Raw genomic sequence first — 25,468 nt, forward strand, 5'->3', positions numbered from 1 at the left:
TATAAATGGGAACTAAACCTTGGAAAGGACTGATAGATATGTTTCAAAGCTTTATGGGCAGCCTGCAAGTTGGATTCTGGAGCAAAACTGAGCTCCAAACCTACTACATCTTAAAGACTTGGCAAATGGTGAAATATGTTCTTGGAAATGGCTGAACTATTTTAGCTGAATTTTTTTTTAAATCAATCCGAGCTAGGCACCTGGCAAGGGAAATTTCAATCCAAATGGTTGAAGTTTGGCAAAGTTATAAGCAATTGAACACAAGGTCTTACAATGGAAAGTGTTGAGCACCTTAGCTATAGGCAGCACTATAAGCACTACAATACAGTACATTTAAGAAAAGGACTCTGACTCTGTTTCAATGCCTGTTTCTTTTGTTCTGACCTTTAAAAATAAATAAATCCTTTAAAAATATATTTCCCGTGCTACTCAAACAAAGAGATAACACACTGTTTTCCTGTGATGAGGAAAGACTCATCTTACCTTCCCTGATTCATCTCAAAACTAATATTTAGTAAAGATTTCCTTTGGAGTTGATCAAACTTGACAAAAAAATCTTCAAACTATGCCATGATTCACTATTTGTAAGATTAGTCAAACTTCTGTTTTTTAAAATGAACTTTAAATTACCAGTAGTACTGCCCCTGGGGCTCACAGACAGCATCTGGATCACACAGAAGAAAACGTGCAAATCAAGACTACTGCAACATACTGATTTCATCCAGGTTGCCAAATTATCTTATTTCAGCATAATGGCATGGTTCAGGTAAATCCCTCTGTTCACAGTACTTTGCATTCTGGAGGGAGGTTGGTAGAGGTTTGGTGTAGTTTATGGCAGCTCTCTGGTTTGCATTTCAGCCCACATCTAACAAATAAGCCCTATAGAGTTTGGCCAGAAGAGCTGGAGTCTCTGATGAACAGTTCATGCAGTTCCTCTCTCATATCCTCAATGGGAAAATCAGTCCCTATTGGGACATCTTTGATTTTGCAAGCTGCTCTGTCTCTCTAAAGGGCAACAGCAAAGAACAAAAAAAGAGTCCATGTACTGCTGTTCATCAGAGACTCCAGTTCTGCCAACCAAACCCTGCACAGAGTTCAACTCGCCTTCACTTCAGGGTTTAACTGCCTAGACTTTAATAGGTAACTACTCATAATTTGTATCCACCTATTTGTATGCATGAGCCTGTGCAAATGAGAGACTTGCTTAATAAACTTCCCTACTCTTCAATAAATAACTTAATGAAGTGCCTGGGCTTCAAGGCCTTGAATGAAAAATGGTATTGTGGGATTAAGGGGTTTGTATGTACAGAAGCAACAGTGGGATAGCTTAGTTGTCATCATGAAGACAAGTGGTAGGCATTGTCGGAAGCATGTAAATAGCTTAAAAGCCTCTCAGTATCAGCAAGTTTCTTTCCTTCTCCCTTTCTCTATTAACGGACATGAAGAATTCCCACTGAAATGGGTATTTTCCAAGTATTAGATTTGAAAATATGTCTGAGCTATGGCTACATGACCTCTTAGAACTCAGTCCACGTAACAGGTAACAAAATATCACTACAGTCAAAGTTTTCCTTTGATTTTCTCAAGCAAGAAAGGATACTAAAAATTAAACATATTACCGAATTAGCACATTCCAGAAAAAAGGAGAACAAAATATTGTGGCACAAATACTAAGTCTAGCAATAATCTGAAAGAAAATCAGTCTTCCATGGTACTTTGGATAATGAGTCACTTTTGTACTCTGTATAAATAAGCACCTGGGCTACTAACCTGACTCCCTCTCCATGTTATTTGCAGCATGAAAATTGTGTTTGAATGTAAGCTATGATGAGAAAGTCCTGACCAAAGAATATAAAATAAAGGCTCAAGTGTGTTGGAGGCCGCTAGGGCAGATCCTTTTCAGACACCAGTAAGGGATTTCTTAGTGTTGGGTAAGACACTCTGTCTAGGTAGAGTAGACTATCAGTGAGTTTCTCTATTTGTTTATATAAATGGGCCAATGCCTTTTGAAGCACTTCAGAGCACTTAACTAAAGCAAATAAGCACTTGAACTTTAAATATCTAACAAGAGGAGCTATTGACAAGTGTAACTTTACTTAGTTAATCTTAATATCATTGGGAACTTTAATTCATACAGTTTTACAGCGCTACATGAAGGGACACACCAGACTCTTATCTCAGCTTAGGCTCCATATACAAGACTCACAATAGATGAAAACAGAACTGCAGCTGCTTGTTCCCTTTTAATGTCTTCTTTTTCTTCTTTTTTTAAACACACCCCCTTCACTTTTTCATGCATGACATCCCTGGACCCACATTAAATGTCACAGCTATTCCTTGTTTTGAAATCGGAGTCTTTGGTGGTAAAATTGCTTTTTCCCTTTCTCTCTAAATGATACAGAATGTGTATGTTCCTAGATGGCAATCCTAGATACAACTGAACATATTTTTGATAAGTAAAAGCATCTCCAAAATGAATTTTGAAGGCATTATGCTATTGTAAGTCAGTACTTTTATTTCCGAAAATATTACAATATAATTTGGGTTTTGCCCAAGTTATGCTGATCATATCTAATGTTAAAATATGGCCCAAGGTTTCTCTTCTCTCTTATACCAAAGTACCTCAGGGTTATTCCTGAGCTATACAGCCACAAATGAAAAGAGAACTTGGCCCTAGAGGTGAAAATTTTCCAATTGTTGAATTCCTGGTTACCTGTGGATTTTTAACCATGATCTAGACAGGAAAAGGTTTGGTAAAAATTATGCTATCAATTCCCAATGGGTGGATAAGGCTCTGAGAGTGAGCTACATTACAAAAATACATGGTCAATGTTCAACAAATAGACAGTCACATTTCTAGGGCTGCACTTGAGAGTGTTTTATTAGTTTCTAAGTGCCTCCCTTTGGGTTTACAAACACATAAGAAAATCCCTAGTTATTGCTTTATCTACAATTACAGTGATCACCTGCCTGCCCCAGACTAATACAGTCTGAGACACATATATTTCTGCTGAGAAATCAGCCTCCCAATGGATAATCTGAAAGATTATTCTATTGTCTTGGACAACATTTTCAAAAAATTGCACATACTGCAAATAGGTCATATATCATGCATCTTCTCAGCTGGACACTGTCAAATCAGGTTTACTATCACAAAGGGTTGTATTCCAAAATGAAACAGTAGGGATTTCTGCATTTTGTGGCATGGCCATAGCTGATTTTTAGCCATCGAATCCCGCCAAGATAGACCACGTTAATGCAAGTAGGTAACGGCCAAAACCTGGTGTGTGAGACACATCTTTCAATTCCAAAACAAGTACACATCATTACTCATAATCCTGCAAATCCCTTCTCAAATTGTGGATAAGGCTGTGGGAATGGGAAATTTCCTTCTGGCTTTGTTCTCTCATGCAGTGTTCATAAAATACTTAAAGCAAACTAATTGAAGCAGCCTTTGCTTGTCTCTAAATATTGCAGTTTCAAAGGAAGCTGGTAAATGATTATTTGGCTACATTTTGGACTTCATTTAGGTGCACAGAAATTTCATAGTGCTAGTCTGAGTGATAGAGTTTTCCTTTAAGTTACAGTAGCGTTGTCATTAATGTATATTTATTTGATTCTTCAAACTTCAGTTAGTTCAGTGCATACAGAATAGTAGAAACAACAGGAGTGGTTTATTATGGTATTCATGCCCTGCTTGAGCCAAATGCTTAGGGCTCTGCCATCTGAAATGCAGAAGACATGGCTATCTGGAATAGAGATGGACCCAAACCATGAAGTCTAGATATCAATCACAACTTTCCCAGAGTTTGAGGGTTTCAGATCTGAACAGAAAAGAGGGGGTGGGAGGGTCAGGAAGGAGAGAGGGTTAGCTGCAAAGAGCTTGGATCTAGTATTCTGGTACTGGCCTATCTCTAACCTGAGGTAAAAGCACAATTGGTAATCAGTTCTGAAGAATATAAGCTTCAGTGTTTCAGCCTACAAAAACCTTATGTTCTTTTTTAAAGCCAAGAACATGTTGATCCAAGAGTAGAATTTCAACCTTTGAAATGACAAAATATAGTTTTGCTGTTAGTATTTTAGGGCAACACCTGATGTCTGGTCAAATGTCTTGCTAGTTCTGTTAAAAAAATATGCATTTAAGAGTGTGAACTTTCAGTGATAAAATATAGGTCTAGGCACAATTGCTGAAGAAAATAGCTTTAGAAATTCTCTGATACTCTAAGTTATAATTGGGTTTTAATGTATAAAATGGCTGAGTAATTTAAATGTTTGGAAAAGAAAATAGTCCTTCTCAGAGTTTATGAAGTGGTAAGCCTATTTCTTATAACGATTAACTGTGAATCATCATTCCAAACATGAGCATCTACTAACATATGCTCCACACAACTGATGCTGTAGAGTGACAGTTTTACCAAATTAACATTTAAGTGTCCAATTCTGATCTAAATCTGTTTTTACACTGGCGCAACTCCACCGATTTTTGTGGAATTACTCCAAACTCACACTGGTAAACAGCAAGTGAGATCAGACTAGGCCCTTGTTCCTGTCAGCCCTTAGCACATCTGGGGAATGAAAATAGAAATGTATATATAGATGGAGCAAATGAGTATATATCACAACATTCCCACGGGAGATTGAAAGCAAAAAGAAAATCAATAGTATCAGAAAAATAATATAATAGTCCTTAATAAAAATGTCATAAGTAGCAAATACATACTAAAAGGAAAGTGAGATGACGTAGATACAGGATATAAAGTGTGCCTTTGGGTAACAGTAACATCCCAAATGACAAAGAATTCTAAAGCCCACATACAACAAAGGTACTATAACAGAGTTTGGAATACACTGCAAGCAACAAGATCCAATTATTTGGAAAGCTCTCCAAAAGCCTGTGATTTTGCACTTAAGTAAAGGGAAGCGAGAAATTAAAAAGGAGAAGAAACGTTCAGAATAGATGGATTGAGAGAGAAAAAGAAGGGCAAAGACAAAGAATGAGTGGGACCAAAAGAAAAGAGATTTTTTTGAATGTATTTATACTGCAGCCATTAACCACGTATCGGAGCACCTTACAAAATTGCAAAGAGCCATATGCAGTTTTAACATCCTGCATTTCTGGGTCTCTCCCTCTTTAAAAAAAAATGGCAATTTTTGTTTTTTAAAAACTTTAAATGGTTTATTATTTATGATTATATTCATTATTGTGAGAGGTTAAAGATGAGACTTGCATTTTATGGGGAAGATGTTGGAGATCTGAGGAAACCATGGGTCAGCGTCTGAAAAATCTCCATCTCCCACACTAATGTGTCTCAGCTTTGTAGGCAACAGTCCCATTGTGCCTGCAAGCAGACCTACTGTGATATCGGCTGGTCATAGGGAGGAAGAGATAGTAAATCAGCACCATGGATTCCGGGGTTAAAAGACTAGGATCAGAACCTTCTCTTCTATCCAGTATTCAATGACAAACTGACAGGAAGCTAAGAAAAAGACTTCATAAATCATGACAAGGGCCCCAAAATTTATGTTTACACAGCACCTTGCTATCATAGGTCACAATCTTGCGACTGGAGCAACACAGATAGACACCTCTCCCCGATGCCTACCCAGGACCCCAATTAAATTCATAACAGTTCTCGGCAACTGCAGGGATCAGCTCATGTAGAGCTGCTTCCAAAACAGGGATCATAGCCAACTTATTTCACTGCCTCTTGTTAGGTTCTTCCCTGCTACATACTTCACTGCAAGTATTTACCCTCTTCAGACATTCTTAAGCATGTGAATTAAGTCCACATGAGCAAGAAAATACAGCTTAGTAGGATGGAAACTCCTTAGCTTATGTTAGTATGGACGGTAACCTCTGAGCAAGAGGTGGTCTAATGGGATATGTGATGGACATTACAGGTGAGATAAACACAAAATTTCAGCTGTGCTCTGAATTTCTCTACATTTGTGGGTTTAAATCAGACACTAAGCATTAGCTTAATGCAGGCTGCATGGTTCGAGGTTTTTTTCCCCTCCATTTGTTTGTTTGTTTTGTTTGAGAATTAATAAAAACAAATCACCAAAGGTACTGCAGCAATGGAAGGCAATTTACCTGATTCTTTGCAGAGTAGCTAAAGGACATAAAATTATTGTTTTTCTATACTGCCAGCTCTGTTCTAAACATTATGTTGTCAGAACTGTCTTCATTCCCGTAAAACCCTACATGTGAACATCTCTATTGTAGCATTTTCGTATTCTAACTACTTGTCTAAACACAATTACTTATCCAGGTAAAAAGAATCTCAATGTTCTTCAAAGTGACATTAAAGCATGAGATCATTTTTTTGTTTTGAAGACATTTCCCTCTACAAAAGCCATCTTATTGAGCAACCAAGTATTTTAGCTTTTCGGGCCTGATCCAAAACATATCAACTCGAATGAATCAGGACCATAACAAATAACTCTCCTTACAATGCATTGTGATACCTGCTTGGTAACTTCTAGGATTTCCATCAACCATGGCTGGCAGGCTCAGGGTTTTCAACAGTAATTGTCCCGTCTTAATATTTCTTCTATATATCTTATTGCAAGATTAAAACATCTACAAGTCTGTGATTAGTGACTAAATTTTTTTGACAAGGGCTGATAACCAAAACACCTCATCTGAACACCCCAAACTCTTAGGAAGTTCATGATCTGAATCCAGATGTAAACATACTAACTGAGACCCATATTTAATATTTGTATGTTTCTATGAAGCAATATATTTGAGAGAAGGAGGCAAAGTAAATGCTCCTGGTTCTAATCATCCCACCCCCAACCCCCAGTGGCTCATTTGTGCACGTTTCACCAGACAGGCCAGAGGGAAATGACCCCCCTTCATGAACTCACCATCCTTTTCTAGTCACATTCACTATGCATTGCATTAGAAAAGATCGAAACGGTGTTTAAATATTTTGGCGGGTTTTGTTATGGCCAGATCGCTCACTTCCTCTGGGACACACAAAGCCTCCTCTGGCAATGAAACAGCCAAAATGTCAGCAAATCCTATAGAACAGAAAACGGTCTGTCAATGTAAGGCCTAAATGAATCTCCATTTAAAAAAAAAAAAGGCAACATCCACTTTTTATTAACATTTTTTTCACCCTCTAGAAACTTTTTAACAGCATTACAATGTATTCATCACAAGGTGCTATTAGAGCTCAGCTCACTTCAAGTGTTACCAATTCATGGACAGATTAGAGGGCACATTAATAACATAGTTAATATGAAGTGTTTAGAGCCTCTACGTCGGTGACAAATACGACTCAACCAAATTTCCTGACCATTGAGGCCACGGAGGAACAATTTGGTAGATTTCATCAACAGTTCTAATTATGTTCCTGTCAAGTCGAGAACAAAGTAATCCATAACTGGGGGGCTGCTCAGAGACAGTGGCACACAAGAGTAATTTATGCCCAAGACACAGGGCCCTTTCTGTAGTTAGTGTGCACAACACTTGACTAACAAGTGGGTTCAAAAAGGAATTTATTACGGAAAACACAGCCCTCTAGCTCTGAGTGGCTTGTCAGGTGTAAGCTTATGAGGAGTTATGAGGTAAAGACTTCTAGTAAGTCTTGTTTATACAAGCATCTGGAGTTCATGCTCTCCACAGCCTCTGTAACTGTATGTTGTAAGATGTAGGACTTTTCCTTGACTGCTCATATAGTTAAAGCCACCTCTCTGTAGAGAGATTGTGAGAGAGTTTATATACGACAAAAGAATCGATAAAATATGACGGTGAAGTGAAGATTCCACCTACATGTTATTTTCTTTTAAAAGAACATTTCAATCTTTAGGATGTCATCATCAACATCGCAGAGGCTAAATATTGTAGAGACCCTTTTATGATTCTATAAATAACAGACTAATGAAACATGCAAAGGAATTATTAGTAACAGTAAACTGAAATGTCACAATACACTGTGCATGGTTCATGCTGTAGCTGAACTAGAGACAGACTGAGAAAAGGAAGGGGGAGAAGAGAAGGGGGAGAAGCTGTCATGTAATTTTGAGTCATTTTCCACTGTGATCTATATTGGGATGCAGCTTCCATTCTTTCAAACAGGGTAATTTTATATATGACATTCTTGTTACTTTTTGCAAAAAAGGTAAAAATGCCTCCCTAGTGCTAGGAAACAGATTAAAGCTAGAAACACGCAATCAGAGTTGACGATCTTTGTTAGCAATAAGTTGTTAGTAAAAATAGAGCAATATTTTAAAAATTAAAATTCAGAACAATACTTGAAAGTGTGGGGGGAACCAAAACTAAGAGCATTAGCAAAAAAAAATCCTTGCAAAACTATGTCATTCACAATTATTTCTGCTTAGTGAATCTTAAAACAGAGCTCTCTATAGGCCACTGTGAGTGTACATTGTGGCCACCAGTTTTATGTCTTTGTTTAAGAAGAAAGGAAAACATTCAAAGCTTCAAAAACTTTGTCATAATATAGCCTCCTCTTTGATAGTGGAATAAATAGACTTATAATATAGCTGCCAATCTGATCAGAGATACAATGCCATTTAATGGCCTGAACACAGGCCTAGGAACTGCACAGTTTAATTCTACTCCAGACATTGACTTAGTATGTGACCTTGGGAAAGTCACTTGCTGTATCAATGTAAAATGGGGATAACAATACTTCCCTTGCCTGCCAGGGGTGCTGCAAATATTCAAGCTTTGGCCTAATTGTGTTAATATGCAGAAACATGTATTGATACAAGGTCTTTGGTTTGGCAGCCATGTTGCCTACCCTGTCTACTGAATTTTCTGTGCTACTTCAATACTATCTCCTCAACACTAGTAAAATTTTGGCACAAGAACAGTGATATCTGTGAAACATTAAAAAGAAAAAAAAGCACTCTATTATCTAGTCAACTTCATTCTTTTGTGCTCAGTTTTACTAAAATGCATCACCTGGACCCGTACTTTCTTCCACTTCGTTTTGGGCAATTTCCCAGCAGCTGCTGAATAAAATGCTACTGGTCTCTTAAACCAGAAACGGGTTGAATTATTATTTTCACTTATTCAGCACTTTCCATTAAAGAAAGTCAAAGCACTTCACAAACATTAGGGGCTTAAGCCTCAAAATAAAAACTCATGAGGCAAGGGAGAAGTTTAACTACAGCGGACTGGAGGATGACCATTCTGTTCCACAAGAACATTTGAGGTTCTAGGATTTGTTTTCACTCCACACTGAAACCAAAATGAAACCTTTCAAATGTTTTCATGAAAAAAGATGTGTGTAAAAATGTCCGTTTTCAAACTGAAAAGCTAATGTTTTCGATTCGGGAAGATGTATCCAAATGTCCTAGTGAAAGAGAGAGGATGTGGGAAGCCTGGTGTTAGGGCACCTCTCTCTGTTGGGGGGAACCCAAATTCAGGGTCCTGCTGTAACAGAGATTTTAATCCCAGCTCACTCTGATTCAGGCAGAGCAGGACCTTGAACCTCTGTTGCCCTAACCACCAGGCTATAGAGAATGTGAACGTTAGGGCTTGTCTACATTACCCGCTGGATCGATGGGCAGCGATCGATCCAGCGGGGGTCGATTTATCGTGTCTAGTCTAGATGCGATAAATCGACCGCTGAGCGCTCTCCCATCGACTCCGGCACTCCACTGGGGCAAGAGGCGCAGGTGGAGTCGACGGGAGAGGGTCAGCCGTCGACTTACCGAAGTGAAGACACTGCGGTAAGTAGATCTAAATACGTTGACTTCAGTTACGTTATTCATGTAGCTGAATTTGTGTAACTTAGATCAATCTCCCTTCTCCCCCTGAGTGTAGACCAGGCCTGAGTCACTTGGTCTCACATCCCACCATCTCATCTCCCCCTGACCCCTCAACACACACACACACACACACACACACACACACACACACACACACTCCCTCCCTCTCTCTTCAGCTCTGTTTCAAAAATGTCCTGGTTGAAACTGAAACATTTCAGCTAAACATTTTGACTTTGTTGAAATTTCATTTCAACTGAAAATGTTCCAAAGGGCTCCAACTTAAACCAGATGAGGAAACAGAGGAAAAGTGATGTTAAATCACACTGGATTCTGAAGCAGAGCCATGAGCCACACTCAGATTTTAGAAGTCCCCAGCTTTGTGCTTTAGCGACAAGACCACCTTTCTGCTCTCATTGAATTGTCACGCTGCCTCGTGCTTACGTTATAAAACACATTTTAACGGAAGTGTGGCAGAAGCATGATGATCCCATTAAGTTTCGAACATCTAATACCTTGTGCATGAGAGCCGGAAAACTCATTTACTGCTTTATCAAATCTCTAGTTTGTATGTAGAGCATAAACTGGCTACATTTGCTAATAGGGCAGATAGACCTATCCCATATATTATCAAAACTCATCAAAGTCTGCTGGAGGACATAGCTAGAGCCACTCATTATCCTTTGCATTAGCTCCCTCACTAGCACCTCTACCAATATATTTTCCTGTAATACAACTGTCTTGATTGAGCAGAGAAATCAGCAATTTGGAACATTACAACAGTTAGAGAGAGATAACAGGACTAGACCCATAATGGTATCCTGCCTCCCCATTCAATCTGCTGTTATTGGGTGCAAACTGAAGCCTGCCATGCTAGATGTACACTGCAGTTATCCATTGCTGGGCCCTGGAGATTCATACCATTAATTAGATACATATTTTTGGAGTTTTATTCATTCAGATTATTTCCCCAAAATTTATTAAATACATGAGGGGGGCAGGGAGAAAAAGACTTACCGGAACTCCTTAAAATTTACATCACAGTGTGTTTTTCAGACAAAATGATAGCTTATAAAACAACAACATATAATTTAATAACCAGAAAAACTGGATGATGGAATTAGCCTAGTTGTAACAATACCAGTGCAAACGTCATTGTAAGTTTAGATGCTGTAGAGTCCTATTACTAAATATGTGATATTTATCGTCTTATCCAGGACACTGTACAATTTTTGGTTATAATCTTGAGGAATAGTATTCTGTGTGTCTGGAATCACACACCCTATATGTCTGGCTCCTTTGTGTCCATAGGCGCTGACTCCGGGGGTGCTCTGGGGCTGGAGCACCCACAGAAAAAAAATAGTGGGTGCTCAGCACCCACAAGCAGTCCCAAGGATCAGTGCCTCCCCCACCCCCCGAGCCTTCCGCCCGCTGGCAGCCCTGCTGATCAGCTCCTTACCCTTCCTCCATGCACATCCCACCTGCCATGGATTAGCTGTTCAGCAGCATGCAAGAGACGCTGGGGGGGGGGGAGAGGAGCCAGGGCAGAAAGAGGTGGGGAGTGATCAGGAAAAGGCAGGGTGAGGGTGGGTGAGGGCCTGGGGTGGAACAGGAATGGGAAGAGGCATGGCATGGGTGGGGAGTTGGAGGAAGGGATGGAGTGGGGGGTGGGGCCTGAGGTGGAGTAGGGGTCAAGCACCATCTGGGATTTGAATAGGTCAGTGCCTGTGCGTGTGTGTGTGATATCACGTGACACAATTCTGTCACATTTTTACTATTCTTTGCGTACACACACACACACACACAAACAGTTCCATGTATAGTCCACTACACAACTGGCTAGGGACGTGACCAGGTTTATTCACCTTCCTACAAAGCATCAGGTACTAGCCATTACCAAAATGTAGAATGCCAGAACTGATGGTCTAACCTACTGCGGCAAATCGTATGTTCCTGTTACCCAATTTCCCTCAATAAGGTTTGATAGAGACATGGGTCACATAACGGAGCCTCCTATGCCTCATGCAGATTTGGATTCCATGAAGAGCTACTGTAAACAGAAAACTTGCTGACCTATTATCCTCATTTTATGACCTGTATCATCTTTCAAAGAAGATTTACATCAAACCACGGCCATTCAGTGGACTTGTGGGGGAGAGGCATGTTTGTAGATGTGAATGTACTAGATAATAAAAATACAATTGCATCTCTAGTAATATTCCAGCCACTTCTCATTTAATTCTGTGGCCTCACTGATTAGAGTATAATCTGTTTTTAGCCCTATCTGTCAAATTGTTTCTGATTATTTTGAACTTATGCATAAGACAGCCATACCTACTTTCTCAGGTAGGGTGGCCACTTGTTAATTCTGGTCACAAATCTCTTTCAATACCAACAACACCAGTAATAACAACTTTTGAGGGTCATTGGTAGATTTGACATGGTGATTCCAGAGCTCACTAAATCCCATTAATGACCAATTCCTTTTGATTGGAAAAATATTCAAAAAACTGCTCAATTCCCATTTGGTGGTTTAGCACCACAAATTCCAGCAGCCATGGAAGGTAGCTTTCTGTCGGTTAAAACCTCTGACAAGTAAAATTCAATATGGAGGGAATAAAATAAGAAAGAAATTAAAGTGCTCTCTCACCAGTGAGTTAAAACCCAGCAGCTGTAAGTCATTGAATTTAACTGCACATCTTTTGAGGGTTTTTTTCTGTTTTTATTTCTGAAATCACAGGAACTACCCAGCCTAGCAAGACTGTAATCACTCAGCAGGAACCTGGCACAAGCACGATACAACCACCAGCCAGGTGGCAGGAAAATGAAGGAAATCTCTCTCTCCCTCCCTCTATGTTGTTTAAAAGGGGCTCGGTGTGAATGAATCTTCCCGGTAGTCACCAACAATTTCTTATTCTTTCCGAGCAATCATCAATTTCAGCATCAAGTGGTTCAGTAGATCTACAACTGGTAGTGGCAGCAGAGTAAGCTCAGCATGCAAACATTTTGGCTAATTTAAAACCCTTGTGCTGCCGAATCAAACATGACAAGACAACAGTAAAAAGAGAGGCTATTATCCCAAATGAAAGCCCAGATAGCTGAAATTGGTTTGAGTGGCAGAGACAAAAGATGTGGAAGGAGCAGGGACAACCGAGAATGATAATCCCAGATAACTAACACACACACACACACACACACACACCATCAAAAGGAGGGAAACACACACACACACACACACACACACACACACACACACACCATCAAAAGGAGGGAAAAGGCAACATTTCCAAGTTCTACAGCCAGGCAGACAAAATGCACTTAAAAGGGATACAAAATAAATTGATACATGATAAAACATTTGCCCCATGGGTAAAGAGATACTTAACTTACAAGAGATGTAACCCTTTCGATAGAAAAACGAACACTCAGAATACTAAAGCTGTCATTTCCTACCTGAATTAATGTCCTGCTGCCCAACGTTCATTACCATAAGGTGGAGGAGTCAGAAGCATTGATTTAGGATAGAGTAGCCTTAAACTGAAAATAAGACGTTGTGGGCTATTTTTGAATGCCCGCTAAATCCACATAGCTCACCAAGTTCCCAGATCTCAAAAAGCTAGGGGGGAGGGAAAGTGGAGAGCAAGGGAATTAATTTGGAAAGGCATTTGGAAAACCACAAGCAGACTGGTGATGTTCAGAGCCACAAACCCCAGTGATGGCTTACAGCACACAGAATGATGACCTATGGGATCACTGGAGAGCAAGCGAGTTGTCTTTTGCAAGATTAACAATTTAAAAGTGCTGAAATTAATTTTGTTTAATAGCTGTGGGTGCAGACTCCTTACAAAGTAGGTTGCAAGGTCAGCAAGCCTCCTAAAGCCTTTTAAAATGCAGCTTTTTATAGGGACAGGAGATTTAGGGTGGCTCAGGGCTTAAAGACCTGAAAAGCAGAAAAAGTGTAAAAGGTCAGCTGCTACCACTTCCCAGATCTTGGGTGAACATATTTGTTTGGCCTCATTCTATGACACACATTTACTGATCCATTCAAGACTATTTTAGCATATATGGGTTTCAAATGGTAGGGGAGGTGACAGGGAGACAGTGTGAGAAATGACACATAAATGAAGTAATAAAACCAGACATAAGAACCAGACTAACCAGTATCTAGCAAGTTCCTCTGCATCACACAGGAATGTGCTTACTTGGACTGGATCGGAGGGGAGCAAAGGGTAGGATGAGGGAAGGCAAGGGAGAGAGAAAGGGAATACTCACATCCTTTTCATCTTTCAAAAGTAGTTCATTCATGATTCACATCAGCCTGCTTCTGTGAGACTGGTACAGCATAAATCACTGCACTAAACAAAGTGTTTAAAGCAACAGCTGGACTTAACTCTGAAACCAAACTCAGCCATTTCAAACATACTTGCTAAACTTCACACACATCTCACTCCACATATGTATGTGCCACCACTCAGAGAAAGCATGAAAATATACAATATATATCACACTTTTTGAGCACAGCATCCAGCAAACCACAGAAGAGCTCAAACTGGGTGCAACTGCAGGCACTAATAACTGTGGCTGTGATTTTTTCCTCCATTGGAGGCCAGGAGTTTGGGATGGCTGCATTCCTTATTCAGCATTGTCTTGCAAATTATTCTGGGGAGAGCCAAGTTATGTAAAAACATGGACATAAGAATTTGAGCAAGATTCCTATTGCACAAAGCTGTGCAAAAACTGTAAAAACTGCCACTAAATCCATCTGAAAAGGGATATAACAGGATAGAAGCACTCAGCTGTCTGCACTGGACAGTCACAAACATGTCTCCTCAACACAGTATGGCAAGCCAGGTGAGAATCTGATTTAATAAGATGGATACAGAGTGGCAGGCCTGGCTTCATCATGCAATCATGTCTTAACCTTTCCTCTAACATAAAGGGGAAGGCAGAGCTTGCTCTTCGGAAGAAAAGAAAAAGATATAAAATGTAGGGCCTCTAATCTGAAAGCTTTGAGATACACATAGTATATCCGCAAACACCCAGACTTATGGAGTAAAAGAAACCACGCTGACCTTAAACTTAAAAGGTATGTGGGAATGTTTTTGGTGTAAAAGAGATGCAGGCATTAGAGAAAGGTGGTGTAGCATACAATGAGGAGTTGTGATGGTTTCTTTAGACTGAAGAGGCCATTTCCTGACAATGAGGTAACTTGCTGATCATTAGAGAAGACGGAATTAATTCTGCTGCAAGCTTCTGTTTGACAGTGGCCGGAGCAGATGCACCAGCCATTTTTCTCTACCTGTCCCAGTGGGAGTTAGAACAAAGGAAAACGAGACTCACAGAAATACTGAAGACCCCACAAGGAAATTGTTTTCAATACGTATTCAGACTGCCACAGAACACCATGTGCTGTTAACTAACATATGCTTCTGTATACAATATTTTTGCTCTCTTTTTGTCTCAAAGCTGAATTCATATTCTCACACAGCAGTTCAAGGAAACCTCAGTTAGCAGTTCAGCAAGGCACTGCTTAAAAGGCAAGCCTGATTCAGGTCCTTAGGGCATCTCATCCATCCTGTGTGTGGATGGCATTCACCACCAAGGGACCCCATTAGGAAGGAAGGGCAAACTGAAATCCTAACCCAAAGCAATGTGAAACGGAGCATCAGTGTACTGGCACAGCAGCGATGGATGAGATTCCATTTGTCTTCAAAAGCATGGGTAGCCAATATATCTACTTCATCACAAACTCAACTTTACTTTCCAACCTTGTAGTGTACTTAAAGCAAAAAATGTAGATCAGCTTTCTATCTGGAGATGCAGCAGAAGGGAAATGTCACCCAAGACTCCAATTAAACAGATTATAAGTGACGCACTTACAATGTAACCCCATGCCACAGATCACCCTGAGATACACTGGCTGTGTGTAAAATCAGTTGATCAGGAAGGCTTTGCCACAAGCTACAAAACGTTTCCTTTCACCTCCATACAGTGGAATAATACTCAAAAGCTTCTTATTCTAAAGCAAAACCTGCTGGTAAATGCTGCTTCTACACAAGCGCTACAGATATTAGAGTTTCCACAAATACTCCAAATGGTTTAGCTTCTCCTTTATTGTCATACCGCAGCCACAATAGCTATTTAACTGGCCCCGTCACTGCACTGCTATAAGGGCAATGTTTTGTTTCTTGCTCTTGGGCTGGTTTTGAGAGAGATGTTCTAGATCTGGAGAAACTGGGCCAAATTCACTCCTGGTATAAAGTGAAGCCACAAACTTTATTGGCTTCAAAGCAAACAGCTATTTCACACAGACCCAAAACTGACAAAGAACAGGACCTGAGCCTCATGTTGACCAGTGCAAGATGTATGGTAAATAAATCCTTAATGATCTATAATCTTATTATCAACGACAAGTCACCTGGTCTGGGTCCCAGAAACCTGGCTGGCTGATGATATAGGCCTGGGGTTGGCTTACCTCATTCCTTTCCTCCCCTGCTCCCCACTTCTTACAACAAACCCAGACGTACATATCTGGATGTAACATATCCATTTGATTTCTTTCTGGGGTTAAATGCAAAAAACACACACTCAGATCAAAATTCTTTGATTGCATTCACCAATCTGCATGTCCAGAGAACTGACTAACCTGGACATTAACACTATCAAAGCTCAGACACTACAGTTTCCCAGCTCACATTATCACTGCCTAACATACAATAAACCTCATATAACTCTTGTAGATAGCTTCAACAATCATTCAGATGATGCCTCTGATAAGATAGGAGGTTTGGGGCTATCTAAACTCTCCGTCTTAGATTTCTCACAGGTAATCTACCTTATCATTGGACAGCACGTAAACATAAGAAATGCAAGAACCATTCTCCTCAGCTGGTCAGCCCACTTCCTCGTCCAGGTGGAAACTCTCTCTTACTGCAAGACAAGAAAAAGCCACCTCCATAGTCTGGCCAGAAAACTCTTGGAGTTTGCCAAATTCCAAAAAAATGTACTTACATAAAACTCTGCTCAACCTAGAGGCCATAAAGCAGACAGAAAAAAAGCAGAAAGGAATGGAGTGGCAAAAAAAATAAGTCTGATACTGACAGACTCAGACACAAATAATGCTGCCATAATAGAGGTAAAAACAACATACTTCTCCTCTGCCATGGAAACAGCAAAAATACATCCTACAGAACTCTTCTGGACCACTCTTCTGGAGAGAGTTCCTGAGAACATCTGTCTACCTCACAGAAATTACCACAACAACTGGGACTAGTAGGCGACCTTGCTGGCAGTCCAAGGAAAGATGTCAAGGACTGATAAGGCATAGATACTCAACAAACCCCTTACCCTTAGTCTCTGTTTACCTTTGGAAAGAACGGTAACCATTAAGTGTCAAACACGGGAGCACTCCTCAAACTTGTGTTAAAAATGGTTGTTCCAATGATGTTATCAGAGTCAAATGTACTCAGTGTTCATTGTGGCAAAGCACACGGGCATCCTGCTACTTCTACTGGGTATCTAACAACCTTTCCTGTGATTGACTTTGGACTCAGTTGAGTATGTCCACGCAAGTAGGAAAAATGCTTGGGAGAGGACTAGTGGTCTTGACATCCAAGATCAAACCCAGCAGATCATTCAGAGAAATCACATACTTACAAATGGTTCCTCCAGGTCAGAGTGGAGACATATTGGTAAGACCGTACAGGGAAGGATACACTGCCACTGTCTGTCCTGCACCAGCTCTGGGGATAAGGGACCTGATCCAGAGCGCACTGAAAATCAGTGTTCAGTAGTTTCAATGGACTTTAGATCTGGTCCAAATAGAGGATGTCCAAATCCACTGTTGTTACTTGAGCACTAACATTTACTAAATATATTCAGCAAATTAATCAAAGTGAGGAGTTCTATTAAAACTCCATTCAGCAAACAGGTGTGAGAAGAGGAAGCAGCACCCCGACACACACAATCCTGAAGGAAATGTACAGTCCAAGCAGAGTGAAAAAAATGTAGAATTTATTTTCTCTCAGGCAAAGATAGGTGTTATAGGAGTAACTGTCTGCAGGGACTGAAGCAACTCCATTACAACTGCAGGCAGTAAAACAAGTTGTCCCCCTTTGCCCCTTTTTCATACAGAGACAAAGAGTGAAAACTTTGGGAACTTGATTTTATTTGAGGAGCAAGACAATGTATCTCCAATAGTGTCTTACAAAATATTCCATCAGCCGAAGTATGAGGTAGGTCGGAGACAGACTAACTTTTCCAAGGTATTAAATTAAAAGATGTTGAATTAAGTTAAACGCCCCACATTGAATTGACATTTCCCTTTTTTAATGCAAGCTAAGATTGATGAAAAATACCACTTATCTACATTAAGGGTCAAAATATCCAGCAAAAGAAGCCTCTGGTTCAACGCGTCAGAGCAAAGTCAGTCTTACATAATCCGAGGACCAGGACGCGGATCACATTCTGATGATCCAATTAATGGTGGGATACTTTGCAATCAGCCAGGAAGCAAGGCCCCTAACAGATTGTGGGGCTGTAACATCAATTTCTTAAGTGCATTTAAAGGATTACAAATGTTAGTCCTGGCTTGAGATTGAAACACCTATTGAGGTGCTCTGAACCACATTACAGTAATTGGGTACCTGAATTAATGCCATTTCTTCTGATGGGTGAGTTGAAATACATTGGAATTAAGGGTTTCTTTTGCTGTATTTCACTTTCTGCTTTTTTTCCCCTCCTCAGAGCATAAATCTGAGGCACAATATCTCTTTTTATCCAGAGTGCTTTAATTACAGCCCTGAGGCACCTGAGTACTGTCCTAATTTTACCTTCTCCATTGTTTGGGTGCATTTTACTTTTGTGCTTATTATCTTACTATGCAGCGATATTAAGATGAAACTGAAATTATTTTTCCTGAAAGGAAAAAAAAAAAAAAGTACAGCGAGAGAAGGGGGGGGGACCTTTTCCCTCTCCCATTCCCCCCTCCACTATGTAAACCTCTTTATGCATGCACCAGATACCATGTGCAGTGTTTTACACCTCTAGAGAGCTGGAACTAGGGCTGCCTCAATTAGTCTGCTATTCCTTCTGAGGTCAGTTCAAGTAAAGGTCTCAATCATATCAAACTGGAAAGAATGCTAACTATTTGGGTATTTCAGACCATAAGGAGTTTGAGTTAAGGAGCTTTTTAAAATAAGCAGCTGGTTCCAAGTGCATTCACTGAATATACAGCACAGAGCTGTCTACACAGAGGCTAAACTCACACACACCTGCTTCCAACCACCCTTGGAATAATTAAAATCTAAAGTATGTTAGGATATTGTTCCCAAGGTTTATGTTTGGACTTTTAAATGTACATCCAACTATGTTAAGTTACAATGTGTAGGGTACAATAGATGCGTGCTCCTATCTTCTATAATATGAGTTTTGCAAGAAGTGTTCATCATTAGGAATCTGGACCATTTCTTTGCCTGCTTATACAGCATATATCCACACCAATAGCCCAAGTAGAGCTTTCCCTCTAGTAGGTAACTGTGAGGTATATAATCATGTTATAAAGATCCCATGTTAAAAAAAGGGAAGTAGTGTGGCATTATAAGCATTGCAAAGGCCATTGGGTATATTTAATATGTCCAACCACAGCACATAAATACAAATTTTGATGGTATCAAAAGGCCATCAGATACCGTACTGTATTAGTGATTCAATTATAAATTGTGATTCCATCATAACTTCTGGTTTAATTTAATTTTGCTTAAGATAACGTGTAAACATAAAAAATGTATATACAGTAGCTTTTTATCTTTATTCCCAGTTAAGAGGAAATCTTAGTCCATGCACAAGGGAGTTCAGGAAGCACAATGATTTAACTGCAGTATGTATGAGACTATTCTGATTCTAAAAGACACATTCAGACTTGCAAGAAAAAGTAGTTTGCATAGTTGTCTCATTCCTTTTCTACAGAATGAAAACAAATGTTTTGTTTTCCATCAAGTTAGAAATACTAGGGTTAGGAAAGACCTTTATGAGTCATCTAAGTATAACCTCTGCAGCAGTTGAATAGTTTTCAATATTCCTTAGCATACATTTCCTACAGTTGGCATCCTTAGAATTTAGTAATACTACTTTAGAAAGCATCACTAAATCCCACTTTCTCTTCATAAACTATCCTTTTCATAAGAGGTGTTTATCTGTAAAGGCCTTTTAGTGAAGTCGGGCATCAGGGTGGGGAGGAGGCAGGGGGAAGTGTCTTACAGACCTTACAAATCCAGATCCACATTTCCTAGCAGTTTTTGACTCATTAGATTGCCCTGGTTAAAATGATTTACATACAGATAATTAAAGCGCAAACCCCGAGGACTAGTTAGCTGTTTAGCAGTGTATACATTTTATATAACCATTTCCATACATCTAGTTTTAAATTCATTAACAAAAATTAATTGCTACCGAGTGCTCTACATCACACAGCATGTTGCTATGATATGCTTGCTAAATTACCCCTTTCTATCACTCCTCCAGTGATCTTATAGACAGTTAAACTTTGCAGTCCTGAAAATGTTGCCTACCAATTTGTGGCAATACTCATATTTACTATATTTACTATGAATCACTGCTTGCACTTCAGAAAATATTTGCCTCTGTTTGGTGTACCTCAGTAACGTTTCATTAGCATGGAATAATAAAAGGCATGGGCCTCCCCTGCCCTCCCCTTCTTCCTTTAGACAAGACAGTGTGATGCCCTGAAGTCTCTACCTTTGAAGGCATTAACAATAAGGGTTTCAAAATGCCCAGAAACAGTACATTTTCCTAAACTCTCATTTAGGGACTGATCCAAAGCCTGTTAAAGACACAAGGAGACTTCCCGCAGTCTTTAGTGGGCTTTGGATCAGACCCTTAGGTTTTTTTTAAGTGTTCACTGCACTTCATGGTACTGAATATAAATATGTTGCTATTTTTGCAGTATATTCAGCATGAAGTTTCTAATGGTGAAGTGTTGGTGTTTTTCTTACAGCTTATTGTATGAAAAATAATGATCTTTCCTATAAACAAGTCTCAGCATTAGGCTAGTATTTTATAGGCACATCTGAATGAGTTCAGAATTTTGGGGGGGTAAAGTTGTCTTTTATTTTTCAGCAACATTTAATGGGTAAAATAAGAATAATCCCTGCACACTCTTTCCATCAGATTTCACCAATATTTACAGTGTACACCTCAGGTTTGAAAAGAGCCAGGAGAACTAATTCATTGTTTACACTTGGAATCCTAGGTGGCCCAGTCCCATAAGGGTAGTACAATGCACTGTATCTTTCCGTTCTTAGTACTTATCTTAATCTTAATAACTAGCCAGACAACTGACTCCAGAGTCCTGGGCTTATCGACTGGAATTCGTCACATGCATACAAGAGAAGACAAGAAATGCATTACATAACAATGCCGTACAAATCATTATCTTTTAATATTTAAAAGTATGTATTCAAAGACTGATATGAAACCATTTTTGTTGAACTCAATTCCACTGGTTATTATTAAATATGATAGCAAATGAACAAAAATACACTTGTTACATATTTATCTGCAAAAGAGTTTATTTGCAACAGATCAAAAGGCTTCTTCTTATTGCATTTTAGTTACTGCTATCAAAAACAAATCTGTTTTTAAACATGCTTTGATATAGGAAGATTATTTTGAAAACAGGTTAATAAGAAAAAAATCATGTGTCTGAAGTACCGAGAAATACCCACAGCATGAATAAAAAGTCTATTGTATCCCCATCATAAGGCTGCAACATGATTTCTTCTGTTAAAGTTTATAAACAGGAAAGCATAATCTCAGATCATGTCAAGGTTTAAAAATAGGATGCGGAACTTCGTTTCAACTGCACAAAACGGCATCTTGTACAGCACTAAGTTCGTGACATTTCTTAACGGGAAGCAAGAACTCCTCATTAGCATGTCTACAAACATTTTAGTTTGACATCCTGGGTAAATATAAATGTTGTGGGGTGCACTTAGCTTTAACTTACAACCTTTCTGAGCATATAAATTTAACTGTGACATTTTACCACTACATACAAGACACTATTATATCCATGAAGTCAGGTATTTTATGTTCAGTTCCAAGACAAAAGCAGGGACTTTAGCCTGTGCGTGCCAGGCAATGCACACATTTTCCAGAGCTGGTGCTGAGCCACAAATGGCAGAATCGGGGATTTGGTACAGGCCCATTTCTAAAATACACAAGTGCACGTGCTAGAACAGAACCGGGCAAAGCGTGTGATTCTAATTATTAAAGAAACAGAAGTCATCCTCAATTCCTATTCAAAATGCAGCCTCCTACTTGCAGTGGTTCACTCAGACAGTGTCCATGTTCACAGCTGTTCAAAGGAATATTTTGAAAATTTTTCTACTTCAGACAGATATCTATAAAGTGGCAGTAGTTTGGGTTACACTTTGACATATCGGGGATACAAGCAGAATTTTCCTAGGGGATCCAAAGTTTCCCTCCCCTCACCACTCCTCCTGCACCCAGCCTCACACTCCCCCTGCACCCAGCCCCACACTCCCCCACACTCCCTCTGCACCCAGACCCACGCTCTCCTCCCTGCACCAAGCACCACTCTCACACTCCTTCTGCTGCCCCACATTCAGCACCATGCTCTTTTTCTCACATTGCCCTGCACCCAGCTCCAAGCTCTCCCCCTTCACCCAACCCCATGGTCTCTCTGCCTCACACCCAGCCCTAAGCTCTTACCTGGAGAAGTGGTCAGGCTGAAGAGTACTATGCCCACCAGGGGACAGGCAGTTCTGGGAATCCCAACCTCTGCCTCCTCTTGCATCCCTGCACCCCCAAGAAGCACCAAAACCCCAGATCCAGTCCTTCCACCCTCCTGGGCACTGGGAATTTCTGGTGCCCCCTGCTCTGCTTCTCTCTGGGGGGCTGGAGGTGCTCAGTCCCCATGGGCACCAGACAGACTGGAAGGTTGGAAGGCCAAGCAGGTGCACAGGGTTGCAGTGCCACTCAAATTTGTCCCAGCTGCCCCTCTGACCTAAGTCAGCAGCAGCCAAGCCAAATTTGAGTGAGTGGTTTTGCGATCTGGAACATGGGATCACAACACCACTCAATTTTGGCCCAGCTAGGCCACCTAGCCTCCCCCCACCATTGTGCCCTGATCCACCAGGAGTCACATGATATATTTCCTGTGTCGATGACTGGCTGAGTCTATCCCATATAATCAGCCAGGTCATAAACTTCTTCACTAAGAGGGTGGTGAAGCACTGGAATGGGTTACCTAGGGAGGTGGTGGAATCTTTCTTAGAGATTTTTAACCTTCCTTTAGAGGTCAGGCTTGACAGACCCCTGGCTGGGATGATTTAGTTGGGGATTGGTCCTGCTTTGCGCAGGGGGTTGGACTAGATGACCTCCTCAGGTCCCTTACAACCCTGATATTCTATGATTTTATGAAACCCTACTAAGTAGAAGCATTCTCACTTGGTTTCTCAGGCAATATGATATGATTTAGAGCTGAGGAAGTCCGGGAAAAAAAAAATCTTCAAGCACTTGTGTTTGATTGCATCCTGTAAATAGTGGCTTAGTGTGTTATTACCAGAACTGGATAAAAATAGGTGTTAACAATTTAAGATAACAATATTTTGAGACATTTAAGTTGTTTCCATTTGATACATTTTGAAACAGGCCCATTTTTCAAGTTTTCTGAGGTCATTTTTACTAAAATTTTAATCACAACATTTTAACATGATTTTCCAAATTTGTCTTTACCAAGAAAATTAGATGTTGTACGATGATGCAGTTTTCAATAAATGAAAAACTTCAATAATTTTGATAATTTTGGCAACTTTTTAGTAAAAAAAATAGCGTGGAAGATTTCTCCCCAAAATAGAAAATTTTAAATATGTTGAATTTTTTTTTTAACAAGTTCCATTTTTGGAAACATTTCTCAATTAAAAATCTTTTTGGGTAAAAATGTTTGACATACCTTTTTAATCCCTCTATTTATCAGGAACTGCCTAAATATGGGTTAGATTCTGTCACCAGTACTCATGCTAAGTAGTACTAATAGCCCAATCATGGGACACGTTGAGTAATATCTTACTACTCAAGATCTTTTTAATAAAGGCCAGTCTAGACACTCCCCAGATGTTTGGGGTTTACCCTGGTTTACCACCCCAAACCTTTGTAATCAATCAAATCAAATAATGAGATGGAAAAAAACCTGTAGACATATCCAGTGTGAGCCAAGGTAACACAGCTAGCTGTAAAAGCAGCAGTGTCCTGTGGCACCTTATAGACTAACAGAAGTTTTGGAGCATGAGCTTTCGTGGGTGAATACCCACTTCATCGGACGCATGTAGTGGAAATTTCCAGGGGCAGGTATGTATGTATGTATGTATGTATGTATGTATGTATGTATGTGTATATGTATATATATATATATATATATATATATATATATATATATATATATGCAAGCAAGAAGCAGGCTGGAGATAACGAGGTTAGTTCAATCAGGGAGGATGAGGCCCTCTTCTAGCAGTTGAGGTGTGAAAATCAAGGGAGGAGAAATTGGTTTTGTAGTTGGCAAGCCATTCACAGTCTTTGTTTAATCCTGAGCTGATGGTGTCGAATTTGTAGATGAACTGAAGCTCAGCAGTTTCTCTTTGAAGTCTGGTCCTGAAGTTTTTTTGCTGCAGGATGGCCACCTTAAGATCTGCTATTGTGTGGCCAGGGAGGTTGAAGTGTTCTCCTACAGGTTTTTGTATATTGCCATTCCTAATATCTGATTTGTGTCCATTTATCCTTTTCCATAGAGACTGTCCAGTTTGGCCGATGCTTTGCTGCTTTTACAGATCCAGACTAACACGGCTACCCCTCTGATACTTGAGAGCTAGCTGTATGTTCTGGCTCACATGAGTTTAGTCCACTTTCAGAAAGGTAAATTGCCCTGTGATTAGAATTCTTTGTATTGATGCGTAAGCAGAGATACCTAGTCTGTGTATTTCTGGTGGTCTTCTGTATTTTTACTCATGTAATAACTATAGACCAGCTTTAGAAGGGGGGATTTGAGATCAGAGTTCTGCTGTGGCATCAGAATTAGGCCTAGCTCCTCTTCCAGTTTCAGTGAGAGGACCTTGCTAACGGGTTGGCAATGACATCTGACCACAAAATAAATAAATAAATAAAGCCTGGGCTTATTCACATGCATACCTTTTGATAAAAGCCCCTGTGTCTGTGAGCTCATACAAACCAGTTCTCCCACAAAAACGTAGGAAACCACTTTGCCAGCATCATACGTGTGAATTCAGCCTGTTTCACATGCAAACTGAAGGAGCTGCAGTGTTCTAGCTATACAAACTCGTTGCTGCAGGTTCAGGCTTGCTAAAAGCGAGTAACAATGCCTTTCACTTCCTACGGCTCCAGTTCTGTTTCACTTCTAATCAAAACTACTGAACAGTTCTATTAATTAATAAGTGCAAAATATTATGTGGCTGTTTCCTTCCAGCGATATCAATGTTATTTACTGACATTAATTCATTTAGTTAGCTTCACAACAGCCCTGTTATTACCTAGATAAGTATTTTTAGCCCCATATACAAATGGGGAAACTGAGTCTTAGAGAGATTAAGATCACTTATGCACCTTGTTTGCATAAAGTCCCATACAAAGTCTATGGCAAAGCCAGGGACATAATGCAGATCTTCAG

The 25,468-nt window shown here is 39.9% G+C and overlaps 1 protein-coding gene across 6 annotated transcripts in view; it reads right to left on the minus strand.

Moving 5' to 3' along the window:
* The window catches only part of ESRRG (estrogen related receptor gamma), a 489,078-nt gene that overhangs the window by 283,900 nt on the left and 179,710 nt on the right, over positions 1–25,468 (minus strand). For 2 of the 6 annotated variants that reach the window (XM_050950236.1, XM_050950237.1), the window contains exon 2: positions 6,874–7,029. The exons of the other annotated variants lie outside the window; for them this stretch is intronic. In XM_050950236.1, the coding sequence (XP_050806193.1) occupies positions 6,874–6,908 (35 nt within the window). In that variant the 5' untranslated portion in view covers positions 6,909–7,029. The remainder of the gene's footprint in view (positions 1–6,873; positions 7,030–25,468) is intronic. 6 annotated transcript variants of the gene reach the window in all.

Source organism: Gopherus flavomarginatus, chromosome 4 (genome assembly GCF_025201925.1).
Source record: "Gopherus flavomarginatus isolate rGopFla2 chromosome 4, rGopFla2.mat.asm, whole genome shotgun sequence".
Classification (NCBI taxonomy): Eukaryota; Metazoa; Chordata; order Testudines; family Testudinidae; genus Gopherus; species Gopherus flavomarginatus.